Source organism: Capra hircus, chromosome 7 (assembly GCF_001704415.2).
Source record: "Capra hircus breed San Clemente chromosome 7, ASM170441v1, whole genome shotgun sequence".
NCBI lineage: Eukaryota > Metazoa > Chordata > Mammalia > Artiodactyla > Bovidae > Capra > Capra hircus.
The window spans coordinates 97,699,822-97,725,170 of NC_030814.1; the positions used below are offsets into that span (position 1 = coordinate 97,699,822).

The following is a 25,349-nucleotide window of genomic DNA, read 5'->3' on the forward strand; positions in this document are numbered from 1 at the left end:
TTATTATTTTTAAGATGATAGCAGTAGCCCAATTCTATGTAAGAGCTGTCCATAAGTTTACCCTGTAAATCCTTGCCACAGTCATATAAGGTAAATCTTGTCACTGTGCCCATTTCATAGATGAAAAAACTGAGGCTCCGTTAGGTTCAGCCTATCCATAGACCCATAGTGCAACTAGACTGCAGGATCAGTGCTCAGGAGGGTGGCGGCTCGCCTCAGTCAGGAGAGGAGTGTTAATGGGGGGAATCCTGCATTTTGACTATGGGAGGGGCTCAGTATTCCCATCTGTAAAGTGGGGCTTTGGGGACTCACCCTGCCTGCCTCCAAGTGACAGTATAAAGGTCATCAGGGCCTGAGGACAGGTCTGTATTAATATCCAGTAAAGGTCACAGCAGACTCAAGGCTATAGAGTGAATGAGAGCAAGCTCTGGGGCCAAGCTGCCCAGGTTCAAAATACAGCTTTGCCACTTCCCAGCCGTGTGACCTTAAGCAAGTCTCTTCACCTCTCTGTGCCTTAGTTTCCTCATCTGTAAAGTGGGGATCATAAAGTACCAACCTCATAGGGTCAAGTGAGGATTCAATGGCATAATAGGGTGCCTGGCACATAGTAGACACTTTGTGTCAGCTGCTTATTGCCTGCTTTGGGCATTAGGCAGGAGATCAGAGGTGGGAAACCGTGGAGGGAGCCCTGTGTTGGTTCTTGTCCCAACAGTGAACAAAAACGCCAACCCAGACCCACTGCCAAAAAAGGAGGAAGAGAAGAAAGAGGAGGAGGAAGACGACCCCGGGGAAGACGGCCCCAAGCCCATGCCCCCCTACAGCTCCATGTTTATCCTCTCTACGACCAACCCGTGAGTATGGCCCAAGGCCAGGGCAGGGGCCCAGGGCTGCCACTGGGGCAGTGAAAGGCAGGCAGAGGGCAGACCCAGACAAAGGGTAACGGGGGAGAGTCACCTCTAAGACCATTAGTCCATAGAGAACTTTTGAGCAATTAAAAAACGATGTCCCTTTCTTAAGTCGTATAAGATAGAAACTTATCATAAAGTACTTATTTCAGAAAACTGATTCCGACTGGTTTGTTGGAAAAAACCCCCTCCTGCCACCAGCTAGAAAATCATTATCATAAATACCCAAATCTACACCGTCTGTGCTGTGAGAGGTGTCCTGTAGAAATGGCTGCTTTGTACAGTGCACAACATTTACAACCGTACATGACAGCCCTGGTTCCTGAGCTCTGCTCCTAACTTACGCTCCATGAGGGTTTGGATTCTGGGTAGATGGTCTTTGAGTTCCATGGCCCTTTGTCTTGGGAGGGCCTTGAGGAGGCCAGATTATTTAGGGGAGAAATTTACCACATCTATGTCTTGCTGGCTCAAAGGTTGTTTTGGAATTGCATTTTTCTAAACAGTGTTTCTTGAAACTCTGGTCCCTCAAAATGCTTCTTGACACCAAGAAGAATCACGTCAAATAAGCTGCAGGGGAAACGGCTTTCTCTAACCTGCCTCTCGGAGACTCAGCCTGTGTGTTTACTTTTTTATTTGGTTGCCATTCTCTATTTTAATAAAGAAATTCTTATATGGCACTCAGCACCAGACATGGTTCTGAATGCTTTACAAATTAAAAAAAAAAAACTTTCTCATAATAACCCTATAGGGGTTGGCACTCTGCTTATCCCCATTTGACAGATGAAGAAACTGAGGTCCAGAGAGATAAAATCACCTGCCTAAAGTCAAACAGCAAGCAAGTGGGAGAGCCCAGACAGAGTGACTCCAACATCCCTATTCATACAATCTCATGATATTTTTTATCATTATTAATCTAAAGTTAATTATCTCATTATTGTCTCATTAGTGTATTAAAGGCACTGATAAGGCCTGCAATTCATAATTTAAGTAACTAACTTTTGGGAGCCCCTACCATGTACCAGGCATATATTAACTCTTTTGATCCTCACATTCTTATTAGTTAGACACGATTATTATGGTCGTTTCACTGATGAGGACACTGAGGTACAATAACTTGCCTAAGGTCACTCAACTAATTAAAAAAAAGAAATCTACTTAACCCAGAATTTCCCAGTTTGGTTAGACTATATGACATTTTATGCATAGAAAGCTTTTTCATCTCTTACAGATTCAAGGACAGTATTCAACTCAGTCTGTGAGTTAAGATGTTCCATCCAGGAGGGTGGTTTGGAAGTGAGAGGAACTTATAAACAGAGGTGGGAATTATCTTCCCCTGCAGAGGGCTCCCCTGCTCCCCCCAGGGGTAGGAGCCTGACACTCTGCTGGGTGTGGGACCTCGGGAGTTAGAGATCTCAGATAGTGGTAAGTGACGTAAGGAGGCGACAGAACACAAGGGCTCAGGAGCCTGTGCCTGAGCGGGCCTCTGCGCGTCTACCTGTCCTCAACAGCCTTCGCCGCCTGTGCCATTACATCCTGAACCTGCGCTACTTTGAGATGTGCATCCTCATGGTCATTGCCATGAGCAGCATCGCCCTGGCGGCCGAGGATCCTGTTCAGCCCAATGCACCGCGAAACAATGTGAGTCTCACCCAGCAGGCTCCTCCCCAGCCCAGCTCCTCTGTCACTGTCTCCTGCCTCGTGAAAAGCTGATAGCTGGGGTGGAAGGAATGTTAGGGTCAGCCCTGGGCACAGCCCCCGTGGCCACTGGTTGGGAGGGGAGGCCCTGATTCTGGGCTTGATGAAGGATGTTCCTTGAGACAGTGGTTCTGTGTGTCTGGTGGCGGAGAGATGGCCCAAGAGTGGCTGGGGCTGGAAACTGCTGGAATCTCTGGTGAGGAGAGTGAGGCTGGCAGGCTGTGGAAGGGCACAAGCTCTGCATGGGATGCGGGGGAGTCCGAAGGCAGAGGGTGCTCCAGCGGTATCCCCTGTGTAGCCAGGTCTCACCAAACAGACTTTTTCATTCTGACTTGGAGCTTTGAAAGAAAGGATTGTTTTGACTCAAAAAAAGTGAAAGTGTTAGTCTCTCAGAGGTGTCCAACTCTCTGCAACCCCATGGACTGTAGCCTGCCAGGTTCCTCTGTTTATGGGATTCTCCAGGCAAGAATACTGGAGTGGGGTGCCAGTCCTTTCTCCAGGGATCTTCCTGAACCAGGGATCGAATCCACGTTTCCAGCATTGCAGGCCGGTTCTTTACCATCTGAGCCACCAGGAAAGCCCTTTGACTCAGTCACAACCTAAACTTATAGTTAGGCACAGCCTAAACTTTGAGATTTTAGCAGGCTAAGAGCACTGAAAAACTCTCCTTTGGGGGCCCAGGGTCTGCTAACAGCCCCCGTCCACTGAGCACTTGCCGAGTTTCAGGCACAACCCCAGATGCTAGGAGTATCCCCATCGGACAGATGAAGAAACTGAGGCTCAGAGAGGTTAAGTGACCTGTCTGGGGTCACACAGCAGAATTCCAGTTCTGCCCACCCTAGATCTCCCAATGCTTCCCTCAACGGTCTCCATATCAAGCGCTTCCTGTGTGCCTATCCCTGCTTGAGTCCTGCCGGGCAGAAATGAGTGTGGTTGAGAGCAGAAACCAAGGCACCAGCAGGCCAGGAGGTGACAGAGGCAGGACTGACGGCTGTACCATCTTCCCCAGCTCCTCTCTCTACGCCCATCACCCCCCACACATAGGAACCATTTTCCACTGGGAGCCAGGCCCGCCGCCCTCGCTAAGTAGGTTAGGAGCCTTGGCGAGGCTGGCAAGTCCCATAAATCAAGCCCGTCTGCAGCTTACTTTGCACTTTCCCTGCCTTCACTGGCCTGGCAAGCCCCTTGGGGACCTGATAGGGGAGATGGAAGGAAGTAATTAGAACAAGGCTCCCAGAGGAACCTGGTACCAGGGCAGGGCTGAAGCTGCACTCTGTTATCTCCTGATGCCCACTTCCCCCACCCCCCAGGACCCAGGGAGCCAGGCTCGTGGAGGGGGTGTCCCAAGAGAGGTCAACAGACCCCCTGTCGACTCTAGGAGACTGGAGCAGGCTTCATCTCTGGCAGGGAGAGGATGGGCAAAGGGGGTCCAGGGGAACCCCTGAGCTCCTGGGGCTGAAGAGAACCCTGACAGGGCTAGGAGCAGCCCCCCGTGGAGCAGTTGCAAAGTTCTGGCTCCCCAACCCCTGCCCCATCACACTCCATCTCCCAGTTGAAGCATCTCTCCCCAAAGCCCTCCCTCTTCCGGGCTTCCCTGGTGGTCCAGGGGATAAGATTCCACACTTCCATTGCAGGGGGTGTGGATTTGATCTTTGGAGAACTGAAATCCCACATGCCTCATGGCACAGCCAAAAAAAAAATTTTAAGCCCTCCCTCTTCAAGTGCATGGTGGCCCCTTATTGGCAGCTGACACCCTGGGACCCCTCCCCTAGTTCTGTTCATTAGCTGATCTGGAACAGGCCTCAGAAAAATGAACAGAACACATACAATCCATTCATTTATCAAGGATTTTAAAGTGCACACACCCATGTAAGCACCACCCAAGGCAAGAAGTATTAATAGAACAAAACAGACCTCAACCACAGGCACCTCTTCGATTCGTCCCTCCCCGTGAAGTTGGGTTCACAAGCAGGATCAAGGTCTGCAGACATGTTCAGGGGTCGTGAGTTGGAGCAGGCAAGGGTGTTGCTACTAGCATCAAGAGGGTAGGGATCAGGGGCAGCGGTCACCCTGCAGTGCCCAGGGCAGCCCCGCCACAGAGAATAATCTGACCCCTATTGTCAACAGTATTTAGAAAGCCCTACCCTAGAGGTATCTGAACCCTCACTTCTGGAAAGAGCATTTCTTAGCTCCTCTCATTCTCCCAGCTACACGTGCATGTTTAAACAGAAGAATTGACTTCTTCCTGCTTCTAACACTGAGCAGATGGAATAATTCTGTGCATCTGTTCTGTCGCTCAGCCTTGAGATGAGTTCTTATTTTCTCGGGTCATTCCTTTCCACTGCTGTGTAATATTCCATTCTGTGGCACTATTTGTTCATCCGTCTTCTAGCTGACATGAATTTGGATTGTCTGCAGCTTAGAATGCTGTCACCATACCCCCTACTCCTGACACGGGGCCCCTGGGCTTGACTCTCTCCGGGGTATAAAACTGGAAATTGAGTTTCTGGATCATAGAACTTGCATATGGTCAGCCCCAATTTGCAGCCTGAATGTTTACTGAGTGAGGCGGCGACACACACCAGCAACGTACAAGGCTTTCACTGCTCCACAGTCTTGCCGACGCTTGTGCTGTTGGTTCTTTCATTTAGCCAACCTAAATGAGTCTTATCAGGACTTTTGATTTGTATTTCCCTATGATAAATGAGACTGAGAATTTTGGATTCCACTGAGTCACAGAAAATTGCCATTTGTAGAAGTCAAAAGGATCTACACGTTAGGTATGGTTGACCCTAATTTACTGGCCCTTTGATTTCCTCCCGCTCCATTCATTGAGTTCTCCAGAATTTGATTCATCTGACCACCTGGCCTACCTTTCTTTCCATTCATTGCTTTATTTAGTAATTATTTAATAAGCAACTACCATGTGCCAGGTGCTGAGCTAAATATCAAGGATTGACAGGGTGTACGGTAGTCCCTGCATTCCCAGAGCTCGCAGAACACCAGACCTTTATGCGTGTTGTTTCAGCTGCCTGGTACACCTCAAATGCTCTCCCACCACCACCCCTTCACCCTTCCCAGAACCTACCGAGCCCTTGCACCTGCCACCCATCCCAGGAAGTCAGCTACCCTGGCCACTCCGGTCTCGGAGGGCCCTCCAAGCCCCACACATGATGAGAATGAGAATGTGACCACACAGGTCGCAGAGCCCAGCTCCTGCAGGACCCAGTGTAGCCCCAGCCTCATGCATTCAGTCAGCAAGCATTTCTTGAGTATCTACTGTATGCCTGGCCCTGTGCTATAAGCTGGACATAGCACAGGGACAGGCAGACATCCCTGCCCCCGTGAGGCTGACATGCACGTGGGGGAGATGGACAGTGACGTTATTAATAACTATAACAAATAGTTTGCCAGGAAGTGAAAAGTGCCAGGGGTGAGGGATGTGGGGGAAGGGGTAGACTTGGTAAGGAAGGTTGCAAGCTGCAGGAAAATGAGATTTAAATCAGGCGGTCGGGAATGTGATATTTGAGCAAAGCCATAAAGGAGGAGAGAGAGAATATCAGGTGGAACATGGGGAAGCGTATTCCAGGCCGACAAACCCGTACAAAGGCCCTGAGCTAAGACTATCCAGGGTGGCAGAAGCAGAGTGAGCCAGAGGAGAGCGGGACAAGGTGAGGGAAGGGAGGTGGCCAAACAGACTTTCACCCTGAGTAAGGTGGGAGCCATAGAGGGTTCTTGAGCAGAGAAGGGGGCAGTGATCTGACTTGTGTGCTCACAGGCGCCCTCTGGTGGCCTGCTCAGTAATTAGCAGCCCTCCCTACAAGTCGGATCTGAGGCCAGCCCCTCGGGTTACCGCGTGCTGGGCCCTTTGCCAGCATCCTCATGCCACTCACCATCCCCACGCCAAGGTCACACAAGGGATGTGCTGTGGTTTGGCCAGGAACGAGGCCAGAGTGCAAGACATTGCCCGTTCAGAAACCGCTAGTACTTGGTCTTGTGTAGGGTAGCGGGGAGAGGGAGAATCAACCCACTCTGATGAGGGTATGGCTGTGTACTTGGGAGGAAGTGGATGCCGCAGTGAGGTCGGTCCCCAGTGTCTGTCCTGGAGGCTAATCATGTTTAGGAAACTCTGTGCGGGAACAGTTGCTCACCCAGGAGACCAGAAAGTCAGAGACACTGGGGAATCAGACTTGTTGCCAAAAGAGGTAAGAGTCTTTCCTGAACTTCCCTGAGGCCACCCTCTAGTCCATCTAGGGCTTTGGGCAAGTAAAAAAAGGCACCCTTCCCATTGGTGAGCAAACTATCCTTAACAATGATTTTGTTAGGACTTTGCTGCCATCTGCTGGACACTTTCATTCACAACATACAAATCTGCACCGAGACAGGGTGGGAGGGGCCCTTGTGCAGTGCAGGACCTGCCCCACTGTACATGGCTGCAGCATTTTCTCATGTGGGTGGAGACTCTGTCCCTTGGGGACTTTGCTAGAGGCCACATACCCCAGTGGGCCATGGCTAGGTTCACGGGGGCTCTGCTGGAGCAAGCCAGTGATCCACTGCCCCGCTTGCTTTTATCCCCTGCAGGTGCTGCGATATTTTGACTACGTTTTTACAGGCGTCTTTACCTTTGAGATGGTGATCAAGGTGAGTGCCAGGGCTCCACAGGATTCTGCACTCTCAAGAATGCCACCTTGGTGCAAGAGGCTCACCCCAGAGATTGGAAATGCTTGGTGTGTTTGAGGAACAGCGAGGAAGCTGATGTGGCTGAACGTGAGAGAGGAGAGTAGGGAAAGGAGAGCAGGGAGATGAGAGCGGCGGTGACTCGGACGATTTGGGCAGGGACGTGGGGGCCACGGGGCGGTCTTGGGCTTTTATCCCGAGTGAGGTGGGAGCCATGGAAAGGTCTGAGCAGAGGGACGTGAGGACTCAGGTGTTCACAGGCACCCTCTAGCCTCCGTGGGAGGTCAGACTTGGAAGGAGGAGCAGGGTGGGAGGGGGGAGTAGGGGACCCAAGAGAACTGGGAGCAGATGATTGCTCTGGTCCAGGCAGGAGATGATGGGAACCAGTCAGGGTGGTGGCAGAGAAGGTGGTAAAAAGTGGGCAGATTCTTGGAAGCTTTAGAAAGTAGAACCAATGAGGTTTGCTGATGGATCTGATGTGAGGTGAGGAGCCGGGGGGACCCTGAGGTTTTGACCTAAGAACCAGCAAGTCAGAACTACCTTTCCCAAGGTGGGAAGCGGCTTTGAGCGGGGGCTTCTCGCTCCTCTCCCAGGTCCCCTGGCCTCTGACCCACCCCCTCAGAATGAGGGGGTCCCGTTGGCTACCATGCTTCCTCCTGTGGCCCCTCCGCCAAGCCTAAAAGGGTAGATGCTGCTCCCCAGGGTGGAGATGAGGGATCAGAGCTCTGTCTCTTCCTCCTCAGATGATCGACCTGGGGCTCGTCCTGCACCAGGGTGCCTACTTCCGTGACCTCTGGAACATTCTCGACTTCATAGTGGTCAGTGGGGCCCTGGTGGCCTTTGCCTTCACGTAAGTCTCCTCTTGAGGACTCCGCTTACGACTTTGTCCCTCCACCCCCAACCCATTGGATCAGGGGACATGTTCTCGAGGTGTAGAGATGGGAATGGGGGGCCCTGGGGTGGCAGGAGGCATCCGCATGCTACCAGGAAGAGCTTCAGTTGGCTTCTGCATGATGGCCACCTTGGAGGAAGAAGGAGAAGGGCCCCACCTTCTACCTCCTCACACAGCCATGCCACCAACCCCTTGCTATGCTGCTTTCTGTAGACTAGCCCCACCAGGACATCTCATTTTCCTTCTGTGCTACAAGCTCCGCTGTCTCTTTGGGGAGCCCCTAAAAAGACAATCAGGAAATGAATGTGCATGAGAATTTGGACCCCCACCCTCTGCCTGAAGGCCCTGTAATTCTAGGCCTGACGACTCCCCTCGTGTGTCTTGAACTTCTCCTGGCAGTCCTAGGACAGCCTGAAAGGCCGTGTCTCATCAGCCCACTCCAAGATGCTACCCACACTGTGGGCAGCCATTCCAAAATAGCACCCAAGGGTTGAGAAGCCATTCCAAGATGGCGCCTAGGTTCTGGGCAACCATGTCAAAGTGGCAGTTGAGTTCTGGGCAGTCATTCCAAGATGGCACCCAAAGGCTTAGTAGCCATTCCAAGATGGCGCCCAGGGTGGCAACTCCAAGATGGCGTCTAAGGACTGAGGAGCCATTAGCTCTTAGGGTCCTGGGAGCAAACTTAGCAGTACATTCCTCAAGTTGTAGATGTTTGGGGTCAGAAAACCTAATCAGCTCCTAATCCAGAAGCAAGCCTTTTTACAGACCTTGTCTGTGTCCAGTCACAGTGGATCATTCCTAGAAAGGCGTCTCAAAAGGACTCAGCCCCACCTCACCCACGTAATGAGAAGCCAGGGGCTTCCTCTGCGCCGCTGCCTCCTGGCCCCTCTCAGCAGGCCTGGAGGAGTCCTTGAATGGCCCCCGACCAAACAATGAGGGCTTGGCTTGTCAGGAGGCCAGCGTGGTGGCCCATTTCCAATTTAAGGGCTAAAGTGGGCCACTCCTGGGACCACAATGAGGTCAAGTTGTGTCAGAAGAGCTAGAAATCTCCAGAGTTTCTGAACACCTCTGAGCTGGTGGAGATGTACCGTGAAAGGAGGCTGAATGTGTTTCTGAGTCCAGCCGGACTTTCCGCCTCCTTCTCTTTATCATCTACTTTCTCCTCCTCTTCCGGTCCACTCTCCTTCTACCCTCTCTCCTTTTCTTTCTCTTGTTTTCCTCCCTCCCTCCCTCCTCTCCCCTTTCTTCTCTCTCTCCCACTTTTTTAAGTATTTGAGTATTTGATCATCAGTGATAGCGATCGTCTTAAAAATTCGAGAAGTTTGGCTCCATTATTATTACGATGTCCTGTAGATTTAATAGTGATAATAGTCAAAGTGAAGTGCACAGCAAATTAGAGGGGAAAGATTGCCACAAATAAAACAAGGCATCCATGGCCTTCACATATAAAAAGCAATTACAAGTCAGTAAGAAACACTGAACCTCAACAGTTAAGTGAATACAGGATGTAACATAGAAATTTCACAGAATGCTGATTAATAAAAATGACCAAAAAAAAAAAAATTCAGCCCCATTGGAGTTAGATGTGTAAAATATAAACAAGGTACAATTGGTTTCTTCTCGAGTGAGCACAAATTTCTTCCCCCGAAAAAAGATTTTAAAAGGCAATACACTATGTGTATGAGAATGTAATTAAATATGCTTCTCCCTCCATCCATCAGTTATTTGAGCAACTCCTGCAAGGTCAGTTAGGAACCATGCTAGGTTCTGAGAAAGTTTCAATTCTGAAAAGCCTGGGGTGAATCCCTCTCAGATCCCCTTCCCTCCCTTGCTCCTGTTTCTGTTTTCTCCCTCTTTCTCTTTGCCCCTTTTCTCTCTCCTTCCCTCTCTCTGACTCCCTCCCCTGCCCCCTCTCTCTCTCCCCCCAGCCCCTGCCTCCACTGCCCCTCCCCTCCCTTCTTCCCCTCCCCTCCCCCTCCCTTCTTCCCCTCCCCTCCCCTTCCCTAGCCTCCCCCATCCTTTCTTCCCTCTCCTTCTCCTCCCATCTCTTTTTATCCCTTCCATCCTCTCCCTTGCCTTGACCTTCTGCCTAACCTGGCCACAGGGCCTGGAGAAGGCAGGCACTCCACCATTCACTCTGGCATCAACGACCCAGTCCCCACCATGTTCCAACCTGGGGTGGTCTCCAGGACCGGGGAAGGCAAGTGCAGGGAGGCACCCCCTCCCACACTTCCTCCAGCCCTCCAGGATGACATCTGCCCAGCAGCTCCCAAGTCCCCCAGGGCTCAGGAAGAGACCACGTCCATCTCCACACACAGCCCCCCTACTTTGCCCGCTGTGGCCTGGCCTGGGTAGTGGGTTTCGCCCTCTGTCTTACCCGCCTAGGTGTAGCACAGTAGAAGTAGTGTCTGCTACGCATCAATTCATCCTTGGAACTTTCCTTCCAGACCTCTGTGGGAGCCAACAAGTTTCACTGTCAAAGAGGGGGGCCCCCACCATTGCCCTGTCCCACCTCCATCCCCCATTTGACCTCGCAGTTTGGGAAACAAGCCTCTCAGTCATAAAACTTTGCCATGATGGGCCTAGTTTCCCTGAAGCTACAATTAGACTCAATTTGAAGCAAACCTAATCTGCAAAAAACAAAATTATTTTTCCACCCAGAATCAATCAGCAAAAGGATTCTTTGTGTTTGCAAAAGAATCTGCCGCAGGGAGCTGATTTTGTGTTTTTAATTTTTTGAGTTTTCGCTTTAAATATAAAGTTATACAAGGGCATTCAAAATGAGCCTACAGCTCACAGAAATCTGGCAGCATGTTTGCAGAGTCAACCTTTGAAACTGGTTTTATGAAGTTGCTACAGGCAGAAAGCCAGCCAGTCCATGCCCTTGAAAATCCCTGTTTCAAATTGTTTTTTAAATTCCTGTTTGAGGAAAGGGTCTGGAAAGGGATTTCAGGTCATCCCTATGAGTCTCAGTGAACTTACATGTCTTGCAGGAACTGGGATGTGTAGTTTTGCCAGTGGGATCCTGACGAGTGTTAGGAACGTTCTTGGGGTTTTAGAAGGGCTGACAACCCAGGGAGCACCTTTATGTGATGGTCACAAGGATGGAATAGGTAGGCTCTGAGACCCCACCCCTGCCACACCCTCCCCACCTCACTGCCAAGAATCCATCTGGTCCTGCCAGTTCCCGTCCAGGGCAGGGCTACAGGCCAGGCACAGCTGGTGGAGTGCCTTGATCTAGCAACTCCCGCATGCCTGAGGCCATTCCACCAGAGAAGGAGCCGTCAAGCTGCTTTTCTTTTCCCCAGAAAAGTTTCAGAGTCCTCCCTTTGGCTTCAGGTTCCTGGCCTCTCTTACCTGAGAAGGTCTCTGGCCCTACAAGGCCTTTCCTCGTTACCTGGTAGATGTCATATAGGCAGGAGTAAGGGATGCTCTGAGAGCCTCCACTTGAGTGCCCAGTCCCAGAGTCCTTTGCTTCCTTTCTTTCTGTTCCTTTAATTCACGTTTTTTGTCCTGTGTCCCTGGTTCCTCATAGACAAAGCTGCGGTCCCCAGCAAGTATGAAATAAACCTGATTGTTTTTAAAAAAGGTTCCTGCAAGCCTGTTTGGTTTCTCTCTATGTCCAAGTCCCTGAACCTCTCTGTGCCTCGGTTTCCCCATAAATTTGAGACACTTGACTGGACAATAATGATAGTAACAGCCTCCATTTACTTAATCTTTACAGCCCCATGCAAGAATTTCTCTTATTATTCCCTTTTTTGTACATGAGGAAACTGAAGCCCAGAGAGATTGTGGGGGGAAATGAGTCTAGCAAGATCACTAAGGGCTTAATGGCCCAGTGGTTGAGAATCCGCCTGCAGTGCAGGAGCTTCAGGAGACACAGGTTCAACCCCTGGGTTGGGAAGATGCCCTGGAGGAGGAGATGGCAACCCACTCCAGCATTCTTGCCTGGAGAATCCCACAGACTGAGGAGCCTGGCAGGCTACAGCCTGTGGGTTCGCAAAGAGTTGGACATGACTGAGCAACGAAGCACGCAGGCAGGATCACTAGGGTTGAGTTCAACTGTCAGATTCAAGGTTGCCGCCCAACTCTCAGCCCTGAATGTGGACAGTTTCACGAATCAGGAGGATGAGACCTGACAGCCTGGCCTGGCTGGGTTCCTTGAGTCTCCAGCAAAGCCTAGAAGTCCAGGGGAAGAGGCTGTGAGACTATTCCCTTCTTTGTTGAAAGGAATCTTGCTGTTCTGGCCTGTTGGGGTGGAGGCAAGGATTCTGCAGTGCTGTGATTGTGGCCCCGTCTGGGATATGGGAAGATGATCCCTGTGGTCTTCCGAAGGATGTGTCGAAGCTCTCGTGTTGGTTTCTACTCCTCCTGCACCTCCCCCAAATATCCGTGTGCGTGTGCGTGTGCGTGTGTGTCCTGCTCCATCCACTGACTGTGTGCCGTGTCCATGCGACCTCCATTAACACACCATTTCATGAGTCACCACACATGACATCACGCTCTGTGCCCATGCATCGGGGTGGCCAACTGCCACTTCTCAGCAGCTGGGGGCTCGTGGTCCTGCCTCGCTGCCAAGAGTCCATCTGGAGCTGCCACTCCTCCCGCAAAGCAGGCCAGCACAGCTGGCCGAGCACCTGGGTCAAGCCACTCCTGCATGCTCAGGAGCCCAACTGCAAGGAAGCCGAAGGAGGAAGCCATTTTTTTTTTTTAAATTATCCTCCTCAAAACAGGCCCTACCTTTGAAGGCATTCTTTTGTGTGTGTACAATGAAATGGAAAGAAATAGAAGATTAGAGTGCAAGATATACAAACCTGGGTTTGAAGCTCAGTCTGTCTCTTGCTGGCTGTGTGACTCTGGATAAATCACTTTCCCTCTCTAAGTCTCAGCTGCCTCATCTGGAAAATGGGTGTAATGGTACCACCCTCCCACAGGCAGACACAGTGACATTCAGAAGACTCCCATATTACACCTTATGTCATCCATCAGACTGAGCAGAAATCAGTTGTTGAAACATTTCTCCAGGGACTTCCCTGATGGTCCAGTGGTTAAGATTCCAAGCTTCCACTGCAGGGGGCATGGGAACTATAATCCCACAAGCCATGGATTAATGATTTTAAAAGTTAAAAAATAAATTTGAGAAAACCTTCCTCAGTAATCCAAAAAGGAGAGTCTATACCATTCTGTCTACGCACTAATTCCTAGATGCACTGAGCTTTGAGCACTGCTGAGGTTTCATGATAAGGCAGCAGGAGGAGGAAGGCTCCAGTGGGAATATCTGTAGACATTAAGCCATCATAGTTTCAGAAATATCACCAATTTCAAAAGAGGGTGGGGCAGGTGGGAAATTCTGAAGAGTATCTGTCTGGCAGCTGCACTGTTCTGTGAATAACAGCATCAAGTGTCTTACACCTTGATCTCCAGTCATGGTTGGAGGGTCATAATAAGACTGAGCCTTGAGTCCAAAGACGAGTTGTGCAAGGGGCCGCTGCCAGATGCGGAGAGGTTTCCCAAAAGACTCTTGAGAGTCGCCCCTTAATTTCATCCCAAATCGGAACTGCTAGCGGCCTTCTCTCTTCTTCATAACTTAGGGAGTAAAGTCAGGGCCATAAATGTGTATCAAACCTCAGCATCCCCAAGGGCTGTTTCACAGAGGAGGGCGATAGTTAAGGGCACCTCCAAGCAGCTGGAGTCTTTCCTCCTGCTTTGTGAATGGGTACTTTCTGTTTATCCGTTTGCTTTATTCCAGCACTCATCAAGCGCCCATTCGTCCCGGCTGAAATCTATTAGAAAATTAGTGCAAAAACGAACACACAATAAATTAAAGGCAGTGCTGGGATTCAAACCCAGGTCTCCCCAACTCCAAAGCTCATCCCCTTCAAGACATTTCAAAGGACTTCCTTGGCCGTCCAGTGGTTGAGACTCCGTGCTTCCAATGCACCTAGAGTTGCTGGTTCGGTCCCTGATTGGGGAACTAAGATCCCACATGCAGCACAGAGTGGCCGGGGCGGGGAAAAAAAGATATTCTAAAGTCTTCCCGTCCCAGAAACCCTGGAGAAAAGGGTTTTTTCTCCAGCTCTTGGCAGTGACCTTCAGTGGCAAATTCGCCTTCGGTAGCTGATAACTTTGGCTGTCCTGCGACTTGAAAATCTGGCTTCCTCGGTGCTGTTTGGCAGTGCCGGGAGCCTGCCAAGGGCAGGGGTTGGAACGGAGGTCTTCCAGATGGAAGGATGGACACCATCCGGAGCCGCGGGCCCGAGGCGGCGCCTCCTGGTGCCCGGGCGGGGCAAGGGCGCGCTCGGGTGCGCGTGCGTGTGTGTGCGCGTGTTCTGTGTTCTTTCTTCTGAGGCCGCTTACGACCTGTCTCTCCCTCCGACGCCACCTCACCAGGAGCAGCACACGGTAAAGTGCCTCTCTCTCTCTCGTTCTGTCTTGTTCTCTATGCCCTGACGCAGCCGTGTTGGTTCTGGGCCTGTCTCCGTAGCTTCGCGTCATTGCTGCCGTCCTGTCGCTTGCAGTGACCAGAGCCCCTCGGCCTACTCTCCAGGGAGCCTGAGCCTGCAGGGGTCTTGGCCACTGCCTGTCACCATGACCCACCGTTTAGCCCAGTTCTTGGCAGAGAATGTAACGGGCATGGAGGGCGTGTTCCCCATGATCTGACTTCAGTAGGACAGACAAGCCGGATGGGTGGTTATCAGGGGAATGAATGTCTAACTTCCCAGGTGGGAGAAGCGTGGACATTCCAAACAATGAGGGCTTGCGCTTTAAGAGGAATAACTCCCCTCCTCCAGGAACATCTACAGTCTCAACAAAATGATTCGAAAATCTGGTTGTTTTCTGTGAGAATACCTTGATCAAGCCTTTCCTGCATGCTCAGGAACCAAACTGCCGGGAACACTCTCCTTGGTGTCTCAACAAAGAGGATTATTTCAGCCTCTCCCAAGGGAGATGTGCCTCCTGGGAGAGAGACATCCCCACAATGGCCACAGAGTCCTTTTTAGATGAGTAGATGTGCCCCGAGAGGTGTGTTCCCAAATGTCAGCAGTTTGGTACATCAAGATTTTAGCCAAATTCGATGCTGATGTACGGCAGAAACCAACACAACATTGTAAAGCAGTTATCCTCCAATTAGAAATAAATTTTAAGAAAAGAAAAATTGTTAGCCAGTTCTGCATACAACCTAGATGTCCACTTGCTTGACTTTTTCCCCACCAACATAGAGTCTGAGCTTCATTGCGGTTTGCTAGAAGACCTTATGTCATCCCCATACAACCAGTATCGTTGACCTCAGATAGAATGGCAGCTGCAAAAGTGAATTCAACAGAAGTGAAACAGTTGCATTGCAAGCTGCCGCATTCAAGCTAGGTTCTTTGTTGAAAGGGAGATTAGGGAGTGCTAAGAAGACATTAGCACCCCACTCCAGTACTCTTGCCTGGCAAATCACATGGGCGGAGGGGCCTGGTAGGCTGCAGTCCATGGGGTCGCTAGGAGTCAGACACGACTGAGCGACTTCACTTTCACTTTTCACTTTCATGCATTGGAGAAGGACATGGCAACCCACTCCAGTGTTCTTGCCTGGAGAATCCCAGGGACGGGGGAGCCTGGTGGGCTGCCGTCTCTGGGGTCGCACAGAGTCAGACACAACTGAAGCGACTTAGCAGCAGCAGCAAGAAGACATTAAGGAAATCCCTGGTGGCTCAGAGATAAAGAACCCGTGTGCCAGTGCACGAGACTCAGGTTTGATCCCTGAGCCAGGAAGGTCTCCTGGAGTAGGAAATGGCAACCCACTGCAGTATTCTTGCCTGGAAAATCCCATGGACAGAGAAGCCTGGCTGGCTACAGTCCATGGGGTTGCAACGAGTCGGACATGTCTTAGAGCCTACACCACCACCACCAGGGAGGCATTAGACACATATGAACACTTACCAGAGATTTCCTCTCTGACCAAAGCAGAAAGCCTGGAAGATAACTTGAAGAAGACGTAGCTGTTTCCCTGTGCGATCCTGTTACTTGTGTCTGGGTTCTGCCTAAAAGCATCTCAGCGACTCTCCTGATGTGTCTCGTACTTTGGGGACACAGCTTTGAGATCATAAAGATGACTTCAGTTTAGATAAAGGAAAAAAGCGTGCTCAGACTGCTGAATCCTGGAGCATGGCTGTGCCTGACAGGTTAAAGTCCAATTCTCTTATTCTCTGAAAAGTGAGAGAAAGACACCCTTTTTTAAAAAGTCATTAAAAATGATTTTGCACCTGGATAGAGAGGCACAGCATGGAGGAGGTCTCTGAGGCAGCTCTATTCATGACCCAAAAGGTGACTGTAGGCAGGTGTTTGCTCACTAGTCCCCAAAGAACTCCAGTCTGGATCCATTCACATGTGTCCTGAAACTGCACACCAGGCATGTGCTGGGGGCAGAGACAAGAACCAAGATTAAAGGGAAAATGAACATGTAGAAGGATAAACCACAGTTCTGCCTTGGAGGAATTTTCTGGCTAAAGCCAGGGCTTCCCAGGTGGCTTAGTGGGAAAAAATCTGCCTACCAATGCGGGTGATGCAGATTCCATCCCTGGGTTGGGAAGATCCCCTGGAGAGAGAAATGGCAAGCCCACTCCCGTAGTCTTGTCTGGAAAACCCCATGGACAGAGGAGCCCAGCGGGCTACAGTCCGTGGGGTCACAAAGAGTTGAACACGACTGAGCAACTGGGCACACACACACACACACAAACACACACACACTGTCTAAAGCCAGAGCCAATGACAGAAACAAAAGCGGTTCTGAATAAGCACTGGGGTTTGGCAGAACCCAGAGGCAGTCAGCAGAGACTGTCGCATGACGGGACATTTACATTGGGCTTTGAGGGCTGCATAGTTCTGTGAATGGAGCAGTGGAGGAAGGGCAGTTCTAGCTGCAGGAACAGAAGCCAGAGCACGTGGCTGGGGTTTGGGGTGTGTCATGATCAATGGGGATGCAAAGGGAAAGGTAAGTTGGACTAGATTTTGAATAGCCTTGAATGCCAAGAGATGGCACTGCTAGGAATCCAGGTGCTCCAGAGGCGTTTGGGGCAGCAGAGTGGCGTGATAGTTTGGGTCGCTGTGGGCAGGAAAGGTGGAAGAAGAGAGAGACATAGAGTGGGGGGGGAGTTGGGAGGTGGATCATGGGGGTCTGACCTAGGATGGTGGCCATGTGTAGGAGGGCGACCTGTTGGGGACGAGGATGAACATGACTATTGGGTTTCCGGCTTGGGCAGCTGGGTGGGTGGTGAGTTCCATTCCTCACAAGCCTTTGGTGGCCACACGTAGTGCCCTCCTCATTGAGGGGGGTGGTGAATTATGGTTGGCTAAGGGTCTCATGGCATCTACAATGCTAGGACTCATGCCCAGGAGACCCTGGGCTGGACTTTCATGCAGCAATCTGACAAAGATGAGCTAAGAGACCCTGAAAGAATGAAGCAGTGATTCAACATCAGCATCTGATGTTCTAGTTCTTTTTTGCTCCATAGGTTCAGGGAATATTGGGGGAGGGGGAGGGGAGGAGAGTTCTTGTTTAAATGCCACTTTAAGAACTTTATGGATCCTGTTGGAAATATGGGGGGGGGTGGGCATCGGTTTTCTAAAAGCTCACTAAGACCAGCTCCGAGGAGACCATACAAGGTTAGGGTAGGGGCTAACTCCTTCAGGCTGGATCTGAGGGCCCCCCCATGCAGTTGCTCAGGCCCAGCCCAGCAGTGGAGGGCCCTCAACAACCCCAAGAACCACAGAAGGCCATCTGCTCACTAACCCTTGAGTCCAGATGTAGCAAGGGAACTGACTGCTCTTCAGCAAGGCAAGGTTATGCCAGGTTTACCCCAGATTCCTAAGCCTGGGAGGCTGGGCTCACGTGTGGCTGCAGGCCACCCACCACCCAGCCTGACCTTGGCTCCCTCTCTTCCCTTGTCCCCATCCTAACATCCCTCCACAGTGGCAATAGCAAAGGAAAGGACATCAACACGATTAAATCCCTCCGAGTCCTCCGGGTGCTACGACCTCTTAAAACCATCAAGCGGTTGCCAAAGCTCAAGGTGAGATCGGGGTATATGGGAGATCTACCATGGTTGCCAGGTACAGTTGGGCAGTTTGCACACTGCTCAAGGACACCGCGTTCAAAGGGATGCTGCTACTTTTTATGTTGGATTTACTTATTACTGCAACTTTCCAGTAGATGGCAGTAAAGTGAATTAATGGAACAAAATCTGTATATTATGGTAATTTTCCATTAGGTGAAATGTCTCACGCAAAGTTGAGGTCCCTTTTCCTAATTCCCATGAAGGCATCATGTGGATAAAACAGGGCATAACCCGAATCTGGGAAGCAGGAAACTAGGTTTCTGGTCCCACATAACCTTAAACTTTTCACTTGCCTATTCTAGGCTCCAATATCTCCTGTTTCAAAAGAGCATGAAGCAGCATTTCCCAAACACTTGTCATTGCAAATTTTAAAAAAAGGAAAGAAGAAAGGATATGAAGCTTATTCATTCAAACACCCCGTTTCAATTTATGTTGCACCTGTATTATCTTTCTGAATGTTTATTCAAGTCACTTTATATTTTTTTTACTTAAGTGGATTTATTTTAAAAGGACATGGTTGTCAAGTTTCTCAAGTTGGGAAAACCAGAATCCACTGTTCATAGAAGGTAAAATTAAATATCTGTTTTTTAAAAATGAGATAACTATTCTGAAAATCTAGCCCAGAAGAGTTGCCTGATAAAGATTTTGAGTATGGATGCTTGTTCTTTCTTGCTTAAAAAATGAAAAGTATAGGGACTTCCCTGGTGGTCCAGTGGTAACGACTCCATACTCCCAACATAGAGGACACAAGGTTCCACCCCTGGTTGGAGAACTAAGATCCTGCGTGTCCTGTTTTGGTGGGCCAAAAGCAAAACCAAAAAAAAAAAAAAAAAAAACCCACCTAAGCATAAAAAGGAGAAGTATAAATGTTATTAACACAGCAAAAGCTAAGGAAGACTTTCTCCTTCACTCAAAAGGATTGAAAGAATTAGAGACAGAATAACTTTGCTACCGTGCGATCAGTGTTACTTGGTTTGTAGCTCCTATAAGGACCTAAAAGTATTGTCTGATATCACTGGTGGTGGGCTCCCATAGTTTGGGAAATAATGATTCGACGCCCCCTTTTTGTTGATGAATTATTCAAAGAGGAAATGTGGCTACCTTCCGGACTTGAGAACCGGCCTGCACTGAAATACGTGGAATCCAGCAGTAGTCAGTTCAGTGGCTCTTCCCGATTTTCTGGGTCACAGCCCCCTTTGAAACCCCCATGAAAGCTATGCACTCTGTCCCCCTGGGGAAAGCCAGTAAAAGCTAACATGCGATTCCAGTAGGTTCGATGACCCTTGATGCTTACTTGTAGTTAGGACCCGCTGTGATTCATAGCAGAATGGGGCGGGGGGTGGAGGGTGGGGGTTGGCAGGATGATGGAAAGATTGCATCTTACTCAAGGCAGAATTTCCTGCGCACGTGAAGTCAACTCGCAAATCCAGAGCGCCCCCTAGTGATCGGTGGGCAAAGAAAAGGAGGCGATCGCACAACTCCAGAAGCTGGGAAAGAGTGACCCAGAGGCAGGGACACACAGAATGAACAGGAAATGACCTCTCCACCGACAACCTCTGCTCTTGCCCTGAAGAGCCATGAGCTTACCTTGGAGAAGCTCGGAGAAGTGGCCCCCGTTCCCCAGGGGTTAGAATTGGGGGGTTGGGATGCATAAAAACTCAGAACTAGATGCAGCCCCCACCCTTACTTCTCAGAACTGCGAGGCCGTGGCTCACGTCCTTCTCCGTAAAGTGGGAATCATGTACTTTGATATTATGAGCTGCTGGAGGTGGAGGCTGGGCCAGCTCCCAGCCTCCTCAAGCCGACTCTCCCGCCCGACCCACCAGGCCGTGTTTGACTGCGTGGTGAACTCTCTCAAGAACGTCTTCAACATCCTCATCGTCTACATGCTGTTCATGTTCATCTTCGCCGTGGTGGCTGTGCAGCTCTTCAAGGGCAAGTTCTTCCACTGCACGGACGAGTCCAAGGAGTTTGAGAAAGACTGCCGGTGAGTCTTGGCTCTCCTAGGCGTCCGCGTCGGGGCTGGTGGATGGGAGATTAGAGGCACCAGTCTCTCTGCAACCACAAGTGGGGATCTGGCTGCCTCAAAAGCCAATAAAAATGCAAAGTTGGTGTAGGAAAGTTTGCTTTCTTTTGGATGCCAGCAACGGGGGGGTGGTGAGCCCTGTCCAAAGGCCAACTACCCCTTCTCTGCTGACAATCAGTGGGTGAGAACTTTTACAGATGGAAGGAGGGAGCTACATGTAGCAACAGCACCGCCAGCTGTGATGGTCATCTTCAAACTGGTCACTTACTTGCTCAGCGTCATCTTAATCGTTTTAAGCACAGTTAACCTTCAGTGCCAGGGTCAGTTTGTTTGCATTTCCTTGAGGCCCATTCTCAGAACCCCGCAGCAGCTTATGTCTCATGACTACAGTCTGGGTATCATGTAGTTAACGTCTTCCACCTGGGGGGGATTTCAGTATCTACAAGACAGCTCACAGGATATGGCTCAGGATATTGGCCCTTGATTCTGCTTAATGACTAAACTATCATTAATGTAGTCTTCTTTGACTGTTTTCCTTTGCTTCTGCATTTTCTCACTCCTCTGATTAAACTTATTCTGTGGCTGAAATTTTTCCACAGACAAAAGGCAGGCTGAGGATACGGTAGGAGGGGGAGGACTGTAGGGTCCCGTTCCGTTTCATCTTGGACCTGGAAACCGAGGGCTTGGGCATTGAGGGCATTGGTTGTATTGGTTACAACCAGCCTGGATCTGCAAGTAGAACATCAGTTGTAGAATATGAGTCCCTGCCCCATAGCTTCAGCGTGAGCTGTAAGCTGGTTGCTCAACTTATGAGTCGCCACCTTTGTCAAGTAGGGGATAGCAATACCCATCTAGTTCCTTGTAGGAAACCTTTACAGCTGGATAAATTCAAAATGTGTTGAGATTTTTAGAAAAATTGCTAGGTGCATGTCCCACATAGCACCTCACACCTTCAGTTGATTAAAACAGCCTTGTGATCAAATGCAATACTTCTGCTGGGAAACATGCAACTGTTTGCACCAAATGGGATAAATAACAAGTACAGAGCCTCACGTCCAGTTGGGTCAGGTGCATTAGATCAGAAATGGGCAAATTTTGCCAAGGGCCAGATAGTAGCTATCTTTGACTTTGCATGCTTCCATGAAACTCAAAAGCAGCTGCAGACAGTAAGTAAAGGAATCAGAATGGCTGTGTGCCAATCAAACTTTCTTTCTGGAAACTGACTTTCTTTTCATTTTTATCTCATGAATGAATTCCTTTGATCTGGTCTCAACCATTCAGGCTTCCTTGGTGGCTCAGATAAAGAATCCACCTGCAGTGCAGGACACACGGGTTCGATCCCTGAGTCAGGAAGATCCCCTGGAGAAGGGAATGACTGCCCCACTCCAGTATTCTTGCCTGGAGAATCCCGTGGATAGAGGAGCCTGGCGGGCTACAGTCCACAGGGTCACAAAAGAGTCGGCAACTAAAAACGACATTTTAGCAACTTAGCGACTAAAAAACATTTTAAAACGTAAACAACCACTGCTTAGCTTACAGGCAAGCCAGAGACAAGTCTAGATTTGATCTGCAGGCTGGAATTTGCCAACTGCCATTAGGGAAAAAATGTTAGGTTTTCAGAGCTTTCTGGATTTGGGAATTGTAGCTCAGAGGTTGTGGACCTGAAATCCCCCCATCTTTGGGTCATCTTCCTGATGGGATTTTCTAGACTCAGTCCAGGAAAGTGCTGAGCCTCTCACTAACCAAATGCTCAGTCAGTGTTGCTTTCGTCATCAGTATAAAGGGTCATGCACGCATGCATGCTAAGTCATGTCCAACTCTTTGTGACGCTATGAACTGTAGCCCAGCGGGCTCCTCTGTCCATGGGATTCCCCAGGCGAAAATACAGGAGTGAGTTGCCCTGCCTTCCTCCAAGGGATCTTCCTGACCCAGGGATTGAACCCACATCTCCTTCAGTTCCTGCTTTGCAGGCAGATTCTCTACCACTGAGCCACCAGGGATGCCCATTTTACTATGTGGCAAAGGACTCCCAGTTGTTTTTTTGTTGGCTGAAATTGGAAAGATCCCAGGCATTAGGCTAAGAGTCTGGGCCTAACCCTTGTATCCTACCCTGAGAAGGAGCAGCAGCTGCCTACCTTGGTCTGATGAACCCCAAAATGTGCCTTTCTCCTTCCTTGCTCTTAACCACCCCGCGAGCCTGACGCTCCTACCATTGGGGGTAGAAGTGTTCAAGTTAGAAAAGGATGTGAGTATCTGAGTCCTCTCCCCCTGGACTCAGGCTGTGGCACTCGCAGATTTGTCTCCCAGTGGATGCACACACACTCCAGGGAGAAACGGGGTGTTGCTGCTTTGCAGGCTGTGACAGGCAGTGTGGGCTGGTGTTCCCCTCCTCCTCCTCCTCCACCTCCTCCTCCTCCTCATCCTCTCTCTCTCTCTCTCTGGAGCCAAAGATGGGTTTCCCTCTGTTTGCTTGTTATTGTCGTCCAGTCACTAAGTCATCGCCGACTCTTTTGCAACCCCATGGACTGTAGCCTGCCAGGCTCCTCCGTCCATGGGATTTCCCAGGCAAGGATACTGGAGTGGGGTGCCTTGCCCTCCTCCAGGGGATCTTCCCAACCCAGGAGAGGAATTGAGGTCTCCTGCATTGGTAGGCAGATTCTTTACCACTGAGCCACTGGAGAAACCCCTCCACTTACCAACGGTCCCCATTTTCCGTGGCAGCGGCAAGTACCTCCTCTATGAGAAGAATGAGGTGAAGGCGAGGGATCGAGAGTGGAAGAAGTATGAGTTCCATTATGACAACGTGCTGTGGGCGCTGCTGACCCTCTTCACCGTGTCCACGGGAGAAGGCTGGCCACAGTAAGTGGACCAGGCAGAGAGCCCCACAGGAGGAGCTCGGAGGGGCGGGGGGCCTGGGAGCAGGAGAGAGAAGGGTCTGAGAGTCCGGTGCTGAGAAAAGTCTTGGGGAAGGAGAGGTTCATTCCTGGCTTCCGGAAGTGGGGACAATGCAAGATACAAATGCACTACAGCGGCAGCCCCCACCTGTGGTTGGGCTTCGGAGGGTAGAGATCCAGCCATCTCTCGGCTTGCCTAACCCTTGAGTGTATGGGCCTTCATGCTCCCAGAACAAGCACTGTTTCTGATTTGCAGAAAGGCTGCACGTAGGTACACAGGTGGTCACATCCCCTTAAATCTCCAAGACGGGGCTGTGGACGCGACATTCTCCAAGTCAGGACCAATCCATCCCAGACAAGGTTAGAGCTAGGGTGATATGGGTGAGACTAACTCATGCCAAAATTAAAATTGAAGCCCAAAATTTAAGTTTTTTTAGGTTGGTTTTTTTTTTTTTTTTGACCATGCTGCACACAGCATGTGGGATCTTAGTTCCCCAATCAGGGATCAAACCCACACCCCCTGAAGTGGAAGCGTGGAATCTTAACCACTGGACCACCAGGGAAATCTCCAGAATTTAAATGCTTGATATTTTGTTCATCATGGGCTTTGGGGCATTTCTTTTGACTTTCTAAAATATTGCAGGAATGGGACTTCTCTGGCAGTTCAGACTTCCCTGCTGGTCCAGTTGTTAAGACTTTGCCTTTCAATGCAAGGGGTGCAGGTTCAGTCTCTGCTTGGGGAGCTAAAATTTCACATATCTCAAGGCCAGAAACTGAAAGAACATAAAACATAAGCAATATTGTAAGAAATTTAATAAAGGCTTTAAAAATGGTCCACATCAAACAAAAAAAATCTTTTTTAAAAATTGCAGAAAATACTAGACATTGGGGTAAAATGCTGTTTATCTCAATTACTGGGGGGTCTGACACTCCCTGAATTTGTGTCTCAGCAAGTGCCTCGGTCTCCTCACCTTAGTCCCGGTCCCCCTCCCAGAGGTCTCTGCTGAATGCAGGTAGACGGTTTGGTAAGATTCCAGCTTGTGTCTTCAGCATCCTCATCTGCTTCCCTTGCTCACCAAATGCCCTAACCAACACATGCCTCTCTACTCACCCACACACAGTACCCACACACGTGGGACCGGTGCTTGCCCATTAGACACCTTTGAGCGAATTTTTAGATGCCCCTTCCTCAACAGACGTCACTTCCATCTGTCAGGAAAGCATTGCAGTAATATACTTAATGATCTCGCTCAAAGAAGGCACTTGAGGGCTCCCTGCCAAAAAATTATCATCATTAACACACACGAATCTGAACGGTGCCCCTTAGGTGCAGAGCCCTTGAGCAGTGCGTGACCTGTGCAACTGCACGGAGCAGCCAGATACACTCATTCCCATGTGCATTCTCATTGCACCTCCTCAGTTCCCACCACCACCTGTGCTTAAACACACACACACACACACCGCTGCCTCCATGACCCCCGACCCATTCCCATACACGACTACAAACCCGTTTTCAAATCCCAACCCGACCCCATCTCAGTGGGTGATCGACAGCAAGTCACTTTCAATTGCTGAACCTCAGGTTCCTTGTGTGCAAAATAGAGCCTGTAATAACCTCCCTGAGAGGGTTACTGGAAAAATAAATAAAATGTTGAATATCTTTTCTAGCACATAATAAGCCCTCGATGCAGGGCAGTATGACAACAATACTGACGTTGTTGTCAGCACTCCCCAAAGACAGAGAGTGTTGGGAAGATTATGGCTTCATAAAGCAACCACTGGGACCGCCGTCAGACACAGTGACTACTCTTCCTTTCTGGTCTGTCTCCTCTTGACACTGTCCTGCATCCCTGCTCCCCTGCCTCACTTTGTCCCGCTCCCCGCCCTGGTCCTCACAGGGTCCTCAAGCACTCCGTGGACGCCACCTTCGAGAACCAGGGGCCCAGCCCCGGGTACCGCATGGAGATGTCCATCTTCTACGTCGTCTACTTCGTGGTGTTCCCCTTCTTCTTCGTCAACATATTTGTGGCCTTGATCATCATCACCTTCCAGGAGCAGGGGGACAAGATGATGGAGGAGTACAGCCTGGAGAAAAATGAGGTACCACTTTCCAGTTGCATCCCCACTTAAAGACTGACATCCCGCCACTCACACACACAC

At 50.1% G+C, this 25,349-nt stretch overlaps 1 protein-coding gene across 18 annotated transcripts in view; it reads left to right on the forward strand.

The window, feature by feature from the left end:
• Positions 1-25,349, forward strand: part of CACNA1A (calcium voltage-gated channel subunit alpha1 A) — a 250,975-nt gene that overhangs the window by 179,246 nt on the left and 46,380 nt on the right. For 11 of the 18 annotated variants that reach the window (XM_018051221.1, XM_018051220.1, XM_018051232.1 and 8 more), the window contains 9 exons: positions 713-851; positions 2,414-2,543; positions 7,182-7,241; positions 8,021-8,127; positions 14,560-14,571; positions 18,125-18,224; positions 20,096-20,256; positions 23,017-23,154; positions 25,088-25,289. In XM_018051221.1, coding sequence (XP_017906710.1) covers positions 713-851; positions 2,414-2,543; positions 7,182-7,241; positions 8,021-8,127; positions 14,560-14,571; positions 18,125-18,224; positions 20,096-20,256; positions 23,017-23,154; positions 25,088-25,289 — 1,049 coding nt within the window. The remainder of the gene's footprint in view (positions 1-712; positions 852-2,413; positions 2,544-7,181; positions 7,242-8,020; positions 8,128-14,559; positions 14,572-18,124; positions 18,225-20,095; positions 20,257-23,016; positions 23,155-25,087; positions 25,290-25,349) is intronic. The other 7 variants (XM_018051225.1, XM_018051229.1, XM_018051226.1 and 4 more) reach the window with 1 other exon arrangement.